General features: G+C 45.5%; 1 protein-coding gene across 1 annotated transcript in view; it reads right to left on the bottom strand.

Moving 5' to 3' along the window:
• Positions 1-12245: 12245 nt before the first annotated feature.
• The window catches only part of LOC142578715 (cytochrome P450 2A12-like), a 36567-nt gene continuing 35830 nt past the window's right edge, over positions 12246-12982 (bottom strand). Inside the window, exon 9 of the mRNA XM_075688217.1 lies at positions 12246-12918. Coding sequence (XP_075544332.1) covers positions 12740-12918 — 179 coding nt within the window. The 3' untranslated portion in view covers positions 12246-12739. The remainder of the gene's footprint in view (positions 12919-12982) is intronic.

Here is a 12982-nt window from a genome sequence, read left to right as displayed (position 1 = left end):
TCCTATCGCATGCTTGCCGTCAGTGTTCATTCGCCATGGCTTTGTCGTCAGCTGCCGCGTCGTCAAAGTCGCAGCCCAGCACAGGCTGCGCCTACTGCTGGCGACGGGGGTCGAGATTAGGCGAGCTTCGTCTAAACGGTATTACGAGACTAAAATATTCTGATCTACAAAAGTGTAATTTTGGGCCAAAGCAGCAGCGTGTTAACACAAGCTGCCGTTCAATAAAAAATTGCGGCAGAACCCATCTCACGATGAATGTCGACGGTAATGCGTTAACATTGAATCAATATAGAGGCACCACGTATTTCCACCGTCAAAACAAGGTATGTATGAGGCGTGCACTGCAATGGGACTGCTCTCTCAGGCTTCCCAAAGAACGCTCGGCGCCATCTAGCGCCGCCACTGCGATACGTGTGCGTGGCCTCCGAAATGCATAACGCCCGAGAAATGCGTCGTGCTGCAACCGGGTTCCTCTCGGAGGAGGAAGTAAACTTTATTGAGGACGCGAGGGAAGGTGGAGGTTCGAGACGAGATCAGGTGGCCTTTGCATGTACAAGATATGTCCACTATGCGCTTCTTTTTGGACACGACTCGCTGTGGTTGCTTAGTAGCTATGGTGTTTTCCTGCTAAACACGTGGTCGCGGGATCGAACCGCGGCCACGGCGGCCGCATTTCGATGGTGGTGAAATGCGAAAACACCCGTGGTACTAGATTTAGGTGCACGTTAATGAACGCCAGGTGCTCCAAATTTCTGGAGTACCCCACTACGGCGTGCCTCACAGTCAGATCGTGGTTTTAGCATGTAAAGCCCCCCCCCGAAAAAATTTTTTCCTTGACACGCTGTACCACCGGCCGCAAAGTCCGTGCGTGACTTCCGAGAAGACGAGCGTGGCGCGCCGGTGCCTGCGAACGCTGACAGTTGCTTCCTCGCTCACCGCACACTCAGTGGCACACGCTCAGCAACCCAAGTTGGCGACAGGTACACTGAAGAGTGGCACATACCTACTGCGTTCATGAAGCTCGCTAAAACGTTGGCCTGAAAGGCGCTCATTGAAAAGTGGCACATACCCAGTGCATCTGTGGCGAAGATTTTACAAACTGATGCGAGTATGTCAAGTCATGCCGATTTACAGCGATCGCTATAACGGAGGTTCCAAAATCAACATATCAATTAGATGTTTATGCAGATTTTCCGTGAGATGGAGAATAAGTATTAATTTGAGGACTTCACTGCCAGAAAGCGCACCCGCAAGTGCACGTAGGTGCACTTCAAGCATGAATCTCTGCAAATATGAACGTGAAGCAAAATTTTCCGAAATTCCTAAATTCGGCGAAGAGTTGACGCGCTTAACTTGCAAGAACACCCGAAGTAATGGGCGAGAAAGTCTCGAAAAAAGAAACGATATGCTTATCGTCTAACACAAAGATGAACCAGGCCTGCCTTCACTAAATGGCTTATTTCTCTACACTCCAAAACATTCTTCTACAATGTGCAAAGTGAAACGCTACCTGTTAAAGCCTGGAAAAACATTTTGTATCTTCGATTAACTGTCTTCTCTGTAATGTACAGAAAACTATAGAACACTGCTTTATTGAAAGCAAGACCACCATCTTGTATTGGGTCGTTATCCAAAGTACTCTTAAAAAGGATCTTGATGAAAATCCTCATATTTCAAATCCTCGATATCTTATGATTCATAAATGTGAAGATATATCATGCGAAGCCAACAAACAATGACACCAAGGACAACATAGGGGAAATTACTTAGTTTTGGGTTCGGTTCCCACCTGCGGGAAGTTGTTTTCTCATCCACTTTAATTTCCATTAATTTACTATTTCTTTATTTCATTTATTAAGCACAAGTAATTTCCCCTATGTTGTCCTTGGTGTCATTGTTTGTTGGCTTCTTATGATATGTCTAATAAAAATCGGGACCCTCGGTTAACCCCCTCTCCTCTTTACTAAATGTGAAGATGTACCATTTGACATACTACTCTATGGCGTTGCACAGTTTATGAAAAACTCGCATGTTATATCGGAATGCTGAATCCGTTGTGCCTTCACCGTCACATTTCATTCAGATAATTTCACAACCGAAAGATTTTTATGATGAAATAAACTTCTAACCAGACTGGTATCCATTGTTGATGCAGTGTATCCTTTTGTCTCCCTTTCAGAGAATTGTTTACAGTAGTAACTGTACTGTGAAGTGTTTGTTTGATGTATGTAGACTTACCTATGACTGTTTTGGCCACTATGTGAATACCTTGTGCAAGTACGTATTATATTCGTAATATATACCACTAAAGAAAAAATTCATTTGTGGCGCAGCCTACTAACGCGTTGGGTTGCTGTCCTTTAGGAACCCATGTGCCGCTCGTTCGATTCCGCCCAGCATTGGAGAAACTTAAAGGATGTTTTTGTCATTGCAGAGCGGCACATTCCCAGTTCCACGTACATAATTACCCAAGTTAGCATCAAAGAAGTTCATTGAATAGTGGCACACACCTAGTGGCACATACCCAGTGGTCCAAGATGGCATAAAACGTGTTAAATGGAGATCAGCACAGACCGTATGGCACATACCCAGTGCTCCAAGTCGGCGTCATAGAGTTTATTTCAACAGCGGTGCGTACCCAGTCATGCGTCTACAGCGGCACATGTCGGCGTGAAAAAGGTTCGTTCAACAGCGGCACATATATACACATTGCCACACACTCAGTTACCCAGCTTGGCCCAAAGGCTGGTTTCGAACCCTGTTACCGCAGCACAGCAGCCCGATGCGTTACCCATTCGACCGCTCACCACCCAGTGGCACATGTAGGCGAGAAATGTTAGTTAGTTAGTTAGTTAGTTAGTTAGTTAGTTAGTTAGTTAGTTAGTTAGTTTGTTTGTTTGTTTGTTTGTTTGTTTGTTAGTTTGTTAGTTAGTTAGTTAGTTAGTCGGTCGGCTTGATGGATGGATGGATCGAGGGCAGACGGACGGATGGACGGACGGATAGATGGATGAACGGACGGACGAAAGCACGGATGGATGGATGGATGGATGGATGGATGGATGGATGGATGGATGGATGGATGGATGGATGGATGGATGGATGGATGGATTGCATACATGCATGCATGCGTGCATGCCAATGCTAACGCATTAAAAACATTACGTTCCAGTGTGGGACTTGTACCAGAGACCCCAGCAAGACAGCCCGATGCTCCTCTCATTGAACGACAAATGTCAATGCATAGCATGACAAAAACAATCCCCACTGGTTCGCTCATGCAAGCTACCGCTTTGAGACGCTTGGAGCGTGCGCCCCGTCGCACAACAACAATCTACTTATAAAAGTGATGGCGTGCCAGTATCCCCCATTCTTCCGGTGTGGTAGCTAACAGGTTGAGACGCTATGTGCACCACCTTCATGATCGGCCTACGTTCGGTGGCAGAAAGGATGCACTGGGCGCTGCTTGTTGTGTAACAATGTACTAGTATTCATGGCAAATGCGAGACACACGTCTGCGACGAATTTCACGCGGAGTTGCGCGTCTCTCTTGTTGTCGTGCTTGCACTGGAAAGCGAGGCGCAGCCGTGCAAGAGCCGCACAAATCAACATAATTTGAACCAGAAAGCGAAAGCGAAAAAAAAAGATCACACAAGAGCACTATGGTACAAAACAGTATATGCTTCGTTTACATTACAATCATCTTCGAAGGGTTCCCGCACAACTTTCTTTTTCTTCAAAATCAGCGCGCAGACGTGGGCGAATATGATATCCCCAAGACGAAAGCTCTCTTCGAGTGAAACTGGCAGACTGGTAGCTTGAAACAAACCTATCTTACGTCTTTACCAGCTGCTGCTGCCTCGGGGGCATCATTGACATTTATTACCTTAGCAAAAATTTGTGGATTGGAATGACATCGCGCGATGTTTTCGCTGCTCGACGCTTTTAGTTCTGCCTCATGAAGCTGGTTATTACGACGAAAAGTTCGGCGAGTTTTTTCATATTTTCCCTATACCCCATCCCGACGTTCCTTCGCGCGCTCCATCATTCATCCGTGGCGTTGGGTGCCCAATACACAAGTACTGCGACAGCGAGACCCGTTGACGCAAGTGCGTCTCCAATTGAAAGCGCTGGGATTATTCCACGAAGGACGTTGGCGCTGTGGTGCTATATAGATGCCACTTTCCCGAGACTACGTGCTGTTTAGAGTAAAGAACTTAAAGCAAAGCTTTCGTCCGAAAACTTCATAATGATCGCCGAATTTTTTTTTCTGCTGGTTAGGAGAATCACATACTGAAGGGCCTATCACAGAATAAGCGAGAAGGCGAACAATGTGTGGACTGCCGGCGGGGTTCTTGAACTATAAAGAACTGTCAAGCTAAAAAGGAGTCACTCGATGCTATACGCTACTCATTAGCTAAAGAGGAGGCTCTAAAGAGCGGCCGCTGGCTTTCGCTTCAAATGGTTTCAGAGAGAAACGCTAAACCAGTTTAGCATTGTCAACTATTATACTAAGACGCCCCTATAACGAAGTGCTCGAAACGTCCAAAATTTTGTTATAAAGGTCACTTCGCGGTAAAGGTCGCGCACCGTACCACTAACAACAAAGGAGGCTAAGTGATTAACATGAACTGAAAATATACTTTTTGAATTATGCCAATCATTTTCATCTGCTCACGTCATCCGGCGGAATGTGCGACAGCAGTCGACTCTATGGCATCGAGTTTCTGGGCATGCTCCGTTGCGAAATATGGGAGTCACGCAAGATGAAGCGGCCGTATGTTGAATTAAGCTGTTGCCTGACTGGTGAAAATTATTGGTTTGTCTGCATACTATTCCTCATTGTAGCCTTCGCCAACCTTCGCTTTTATCTCATCCTTGATTACCTTGACGATGTCGTCAATTCGGAGATCATCACGTCAGGGGCCAGAAGAAGGGATGGATGGATGGATGGATGGATGGATGGATGGATGGATGGATGGATGGATGGATGGATGGATGGATGGATGGATGGATCGACGGATGGATGGACGGATGGATGGATGGATGGATGGATGGATGGATGGATGGACGGACGGACGGAGGGACGGACGGACGGACGGACGGACGGACGGACGGACGGACGGACGGACGGACGGATGGATGGACGGACGGATGGATGGATGGACGGTCGGACGGACGGACGGACGGATGGATGGATGGATGGATGGATGGATGGATGGATGGATGGATGGACGGATGGATGGCTGGATGGACGGATGGACGGATGGATGGATGGATGGATGGATGGACGGACGGACGGACGGACGGATGGATGGACGGACGGACGGACGGACGGACGGACGGACGGACGGACGGATGGACGGACGGACGGACGGACGCACGGACGGACGGACGGATGGATGGATGGATGGATGGATGGATGGATGGATGGATGGATGGATGGATGGAAAACTTTATTTGGTCCTGCAAGTAGTGATAATTAACCACTAAGCGGGCCGCTCCCACGTCCGCACCGGAAGGCCAAGCCTCACGCCCACTTCGTGAGCCTGCTGGACAGCCCAGCCAGAAGTAGGGAAGGGCTACCATAACTACGGCGTGTCCGGATCCTTCCGCGCGGTCTTGCTGCGGTGTTGACCGACGCTTCCTATGCGTGCGGCAAGTGCGAAGGGAAATGGCAGTGCCGCTACCTGCATTCGCTATAAACCAGCAAATCAGTCCTCGGGCACGCTTATATTTCTTCGTTGTACAAGCAGATCCTCTTTAGCGGTCTTCGCTACAAAGGCGTTCACAAAACACAGAGAAAAATTTGGAGGACTCTTAAGCTTCGCCTTTAAGAGTGAAACACGATAGCATTCAATGATCCCTCACTGCGCAACTGGGTGAGGCATGTGTATGCTGCATCAAAAACCCGGAGGCCACTCAGCACATCCTAATGGAATGCGCCAGGACTCACCCAGTGAAACCCGGAGTTAATGTACAGCTTCCTGAAGCGCTTGGATTTAAAATGGACTGAAACATCAACCATAGACCATATTCACACTATCAATCAGGTAATAGAGAAATGTGCGGAATATAACCAACCCTTATATATAGCTTTCAATGATTACTAGAAAGCGTTTGATTCAGTCGAAACCTCAGCAGTCATGGAGGCATTACGGAATCAGGGTGTAGACAAGCCATATGTAAAAATACTGAAGATAGCTATAGCGGCTCCCCAGCCACCATAGTCCTCCATAAAGGAAGCAACAAAATCCCAATAAAGAAAAGCGTCAGGCAGGGAGGTACGATCTCTCCAATGCTATTCACAGCGTGTTTACAGGAGCTATTCAGAGATCTGTATTGGGAAGAACTTGGGATAAGAGTTAATGGAGAATACCTTAGTAACTTGCGATTCGATGATGATATTGCCTTACTTAGTAACTCAGGGGACCAATTGCAATGCATGCTCACTGACCTGGAGAGGCAAAGCAGAAGGGTGGGTCTACAGATTAATCTGCAGAAAACTAAAGTAATGTTTAACAGCCTCAGAAGAGAAGAGCAGTTTACTATAGGTAGCAAGGCACTAGAATTGGTAAGGGAATACATCTACTTAGGGCAGGTAGTGACCGCGGATCCGGATCATGAGACTGAAATAATCTGAATGAGAATGGGCTGGGGTGCGTTTGGCAGGCATTCTCAGATCATGAACAGCAGGTTACCATTATCCCTCAAGAGAAAAGTTTATAACCAGCTGTGTCTTACCAGTACTCACGTATGGGGCAGAAACCTGGAGGCTTACGAAAAGGGTTCTACTTAAATTGAGGACGACGCAACGAGCTATGGAAAGAAGAATGATGGGTGTAACGTTAAGGGATAAGAAAAGAGCAGATTGGGTGAGGGAACAAACGCGAGTTAATGACATCGTAATTGAAATCAAGAAAAAGAAATGGGCATGGGCCGGACATGTAATGAGGAGGGAAGATAACCGATGGTCATTAAGGGTTACGGACTGGATTCCAAGGAAAGGGCAGTGTAGCAGGGGGCGGCAGATAGTTAGATGGGCGGATGAGATTAAGAAGCTTGCAGGGACAGCATGGCCACAATTAGTACATGACCGGGGTAGTTGGAGAAGTATGGGAGAGGCCTTTGCCCTGCAATGGGCGTAACCATGATGATGATGATGATGAAGCATCAACCTGTCAGCAGTCGACATAAGCAGCAGACACTTCTTTTTACGTTCCAAAACAGAGGGGATGGAAATTGTGCGGAGATAATGTAAACGTGGTGCAAGGCACCCTAACGGTCGGTACTTACGGATCAGTAGCATTCTTATTGACAAATTTAGGCTATGCGGGCAACGCAACCTTTCGTGCATCTTTTGCCACCTCTTTTACGACATATACTTTTTTGTGCATGTTTACATATCAGTTGGCTGGATGTACTGAGAGAAATATTGCTGGCATTCATCTATATCCAGAAATGTGTGTGAACATGGCATCTATCTTTATAGCATAAGCGCTGACTACTGGGGGGGGGAGGGGGGTGACGCATTGCTCAGGCCTCCTGTCCCCCCCCCCCCCCCCGCACAAACCTAAAGTGTCATTACCCGAGCTTTGCCACCCATATCATTTGAGGTTTCTTTTGACTTCCCTCGAACTTTTCACTCGAAATTTTACTGGGGCTACTAGCTTACTGAATCATTGTTGGCGCGGATGTGCACCGCTTTTAGTCCATACTTTCGCTTTATTTCTGCAAATCCTGACAATAGCAGGACAGGCGCATTAGAAGCACTAGCGGCGGCTGCCTCATCCGTATTTTCTCGCTTCAACATTGTTTTATATTTCCACTGTGAACACCATGCACACACACAATATATAATATGCACAAAGGACAACGTTAACTATATTTTTGGAAGAGATGGAGGTAGCCAATTAAAAGTTGTTTCTGAAGGTATGGGTAGCCTATGCCTAGAGAATGAATATGTTGCTGTATGTTCACATCGCTTCGAATTCCTTTGCGTGGTTTTCTGACCCTGAAAAAAAAACTATAGACTTCAGTGACCACTTCGGCAAAGTTTTTTATCAACGGCATGAGAAATGCACGTGAATTATGGCCGTCTCAGTATCGCTTCTCTTTCCAGTGAAAAAAAAACTCATGAAAAGAAACATTTCTAATAAGTTACAACATTTATTAGGGATCGAAACATCGTAACTTTCATGCAAAGGGCATAAATATGTACAGGGTGTCCCAGTTAATTATCATGCACCAGGATTTAAAAAGGAGCAATGCGTTACTCGAAGTAAACCTCGTGCTGATTTTTTACAGTACAGTGGAGTAGCTACCAGCATTTCTTTCGTTCATGAGATTTAAAAAGGTAATCGGAAATAATTACCTCGCTCTAGACGTACTATCCTAATTATCAAAGTGTCAACGAGAAATTTGAAGGCACAGCCAACGAACATCTAACTGCGGCTTTTCAGCGACGTACTGATTGTTTACTATTATTTTTCGGACTGATAAATAAACCCCGCGAAATATGGAGAATACTACGTGACTGCGCTCCCACAGAGATTATAATGCAGCGCCCTCGAACAGGCTCCCTCTGAGTTATTCGGAACGAAATAAAGGAAATAAACAAAAACATCGTGATCGAGCTAGTGCCTTACCTGCCGCGCCCCGGCCCAAGTAACATGTCGCGTTTGGTGTTAGTTGGAAACAAGCTGTGATAGCTGCTGTCTTAGCATAAATTAAGTGCATGGGTGATTTTTTTCTTTTTTGCCACAAAACTTATCACCACAAAAGCGAACTGACAACGTCAGTGCAAATGTTTAAAGGTGCGTTTTGTTTCGCCTCAGTCGCCGTGTCTTTCTCTAATGAGCAGAAGGTCAACATGATCCTTGCCTTGGACGCTGCAAATGGCAACAAGAGGAAGGCCGCAAATATATATATCAGTCATGGAAGTGTGGCGGTAGACCAAACGCATCGACTATCACCAGAAATTATGAAAACCTAATACAAACCGGCAGATACAAGAAACAGCGGCAGAGGAGTCCTAACCTGCGCACGAATGTTCTAGCATTTATGGCCTCAAACCCTCATGTTAGCGTGCGGGACGTGGCTGCCCAGGTATCAATTTCCAAGTCATAAGTTTTGAGGTTTCTAAATGACGGCCTTTCACCCGTGCCACCTTAACCAGCACCAATGCTTAGAAAATAGGGACCTGTAGAATCGTCTAGATTTCTCGAATTGGGTCCTCCCAAAAGCCGATGAGTCACCGGGCATTTTGAGTAACATCATATGCACAGATAAAGCCAATTTTCGCAGAAACGCCTAGATAAATTTGCATAATGCACACTATTGCAGGGACTCCAAACTACGCAGGGTAACGTGAAATCGGCACCTGTATAAGTGGTCGTTCAATGTGTAGTTCGCAATTTACGCTGGTGGTATAATCGGTCCCATCTTCTTCGATTACGCAATGATTGGACAGCGTTACGTGAACGAAATCCTTGAATGAGTGGTGGATGAGTTTCTCAGCGAAGTCCCGCTGTCACGTCTTCCACTTCTCTAATATCAGCAAGATGGGGCACCCGCACACAGCAGCAGCCGAGCACGAAACTAGTTGGATGCGACTTTTCATGCGCAATAAACTGGAAAGCACGGGCCTGTAAATTGGTCTGCTAGGTCACCTGACCTCTCTCTACTTGACCTCCTTCTTTGGGGTTATGTGAAAGATCATGCTTACATTATCGAGACGGATGTCAGATTAGTTGAAGGCAAGGATAACGGATGTCTGGCGTAGAATTCTGGCGTCGGTCAACAAGAAAGCCACTGAAGATGTGATAAAACGGACATAGTACTGCGTAGCTGCAAAAAAGAAGACCTATTCGAACACGTCCTCTAGGCTGGTGTTCATCGGAGCTTACGAATTCATAGATAATAAGGGCACTCTGAACACTATTGGTAATTGTTTTGTGGGGACAATGCTGATTGCTAATTCGGCTCATTTAGAAGTGGTATATTTACTTTATTGAACCTGTCGCTTTTACCTTTTCTCTAGTCGCTTCCCAGTCTGTTTATATCGCTTTTATTTTTTTACATTAATGTGTTCTTGCAGCACGTATACACTTTCATGAAAAATAAAACGGTCACTTTAATTTCGCTCTGCTCCGAGCAAGTTTCTGGCACAGAATATAGCTTCGCGCGCACTCTTTTGATGCGGCGATGTAATTATGTAATAGGCATAAATGTATTTATGCTTACTACATTGGTTTTCGCATTTCGTGCATGGTCATAGCGGCGCTTCGGCCATGTTATTAAGGGGGTTTTGTTATCAGTATGATCAGTACACCTTGAGAGACATATATTGAGTGGGACGTAAAAATAAGAAGGAATAGCTGCGAAGCCGCGATGCCTGCTGTTGTTGTTCCTTCCGCACCATTATCAAGGTGATGCGCTGTCTCTTCGGGTTTGCGACAAGCAATGTAGTAGCTTTCAATCAGCTTATTTGAGGGCGCTGCTTTATGATGTTGGTGGGGACGTACTCACGTGGTATTTTTCAAACTTTGTGAGGTTTCTTTGCCGGTCAGAACAAATTGTGCTCAATTAGTACCTCGCTGAAAACACCGCAGGTACATGTCATTTTGGGTGCCTAGAAATGCCTCATTGACACTTTGAAAATTAGGACAGTACTTCTCGCGTTAGATAGCTAATTGCTATTACAGAATTAAATCTCAGTAACGAAAGAATTACTGCCGGCTACTCCACTGTAGTGGCAACAATAGGCACTAGGTACTCTTCGAGTAACGCAACTGTTCATTCTTTAAGTCTTGTTACATGGTAGTTGGGGAACACTGCATGGTAGTTGGTAGTTGGGGGAACATTCACTCAGTAACTGAAATCAGGCCAAGTCGGAGTCTCTCGAATTCTGCATCAACAGCAGTCATGCGCAGCAGCGCTTATAGTCAGACACACAGAAAAAGAAAAAAAAGAGAAAGAGAGAGAAAGAGGAGAGAGAATGCAGTTTCGCCGGAAAGGCGGAGCAGTATTAGTGAAAGCCAAGTATACGACTATCACAGGAAGGAAGATTACACACTGTCTCCTACTATGACGTCTTGTGTGTACTTATATAACGCCGTCAATTTCAGCGCTCAATTCTTCTAGGTCACACGAAGTTTCTTTAAGTGCAAGAAACATATATATATATATATATATATATATATATATATATATATATATATATATATATATATATATATATATATATATATATATATTGGTAGAGCTTCGCACGCAGAATGCGAAGGTTGTGGGTTCGATTCCCGCCTGCGGCAAGTTGTTTTTTCATCCATTTTAATTTCCATACATTTATCGTTTCTTTATTTCATTTATTAAGCACAAGTAATTTCCCCTATGTTGTCCTTGGAGTCAGTGTTTGTTGGCTTCTCACGATATGACTAATAAAAATCGGGCCCCTCGGTTAGCCCCCTTTCTTCTCGTTCATATATATAGTATACACAAGAGCTTCGGAAAGCTGGGAGGGCACCGCCACACCCCGCTCCCCCCACGCGTCAGAAAAGTTTCAGCTCTCCGCCTATGCTTTATAGCAATCCTCCGTCTCTGTTTGCATAAACTCTCCCATGCGTGTCGAAATTTTTTGTGTGGCGGAATATGCAGATTCGCATTTCTACTCGGTACGTTACGTAAGTCCCCCAGCAGATGAGAGCGCACTCAGCAGGGCGAATTGCCACAACACCATTTGCACTATAGACAAAGCGTCTAATTATAATAGCATTTTTTAGGAGTCCGGTAGAAACCATCAATCAATTACCGCCAAACGATTGCGAGCGCAGTTAAAGAAGACTCGTGTGAAGTATCATCATCATCATCGTATGCATAGCGGACCGTCATGATATGTTGCAACACTGTTACGAAGAATGTATCACCAACTAGCCTAGGAGCAGACACACTAGCAAAACATTAATCAAGGTCATACTGCGGTGTCAGTGTTCGACCCCACGCAACCCATTCAAACCGATGACATTGGGGTGGAATTTATAGGGCCTCAGCATAGCATAAATTTCAGAAACGCTTATTCAGCAGTGTGCGTAAGTGTAGATAAAATCAACGCCCTCGCCCGCATTTAAAATAACACTTCCTTTCGGTTCTGAATAGCTGGGACTCCCTTCACCTCGCGAAGTTCAGGTCAGTGTGTATATTACACAGGTCGTGATGAATCCGGAAAACATTATTTATTTTTTCTTCATGTCAATGGCACACGTAATAAAGCACCAATTCTTCTGTTTCTTCTGTTTGGGCTCTCTAGCGGAACCAACGTTGTGGTAAATAGGCAAACTAAAAGGGAGAGCGCCAACTCATTATTGCCAGCATTGCTGAACGCTAGAACGTCTTCTATCCAGGCAGAGATATGTATATGCGAGCCTTTTCACAGGCACACGAGGCTTGCCGAAAGAGTGGCTAATTTTCTAAGAGGCTACGCCAGAGGCTTTTTTTATGCCTGAAATTATTTGAAGCATGTTTAAACAAAAGCAAAAGGCAGAAGTCATAGGTTCTTTACTTCAGCGCGCCGCTTACCCACTCGTCTTCAAATCTCCTGACGATCTGTAGCACTATCAATTCATGCGTTGTAAAAACGCTGCCGGTGTCTTACTTGTCCACGCTCATCTTGGTTTGTCAAAATGTCAAGATTTGTCCAGGAGGCAAGAGCCTTGGAAGCAAGCAGGACGTTACGCCATGGTTTTTATCGTAATATGAAACGCAGCCCTTGAGTGTCGTCGATTACGGTTAATAGAGCGTCAAATTCGTCCAGCGAAATACTTTTGCCTTCTTCGGGAAGCACCCTAAATTTCTGAAGCACAGTGGTCACGTAGAGAAAGATTTCCATCAAGGCAAGAGTCTCGCCCGGGCACCCTCGTTTTCCTGCAAGAGCAGTTGATCAAAAACGACAAGTCAGCAGGTCACGGCTAACGAAAAAACGGACAGA

The sequence above is a fragment of the Dermacentor variabilis genome, chromosome 4 (genome assembly GCF_050947875.1).
Source record: "Dermacentor variabilis isolate Ectoservices chromosome 4, ASM5094787v1, whole genome shotgun sequence".
NCBI classification, from domain to species: Eukaryota; Metazoa; Arthropoda; class Arachnida; order Ixodida; family Ixodidae; genus Dermacentor; species Dermacentor variabilis.
This window is presented reverse-complemented; position numbering and strand designations above follow the sequence as displayed.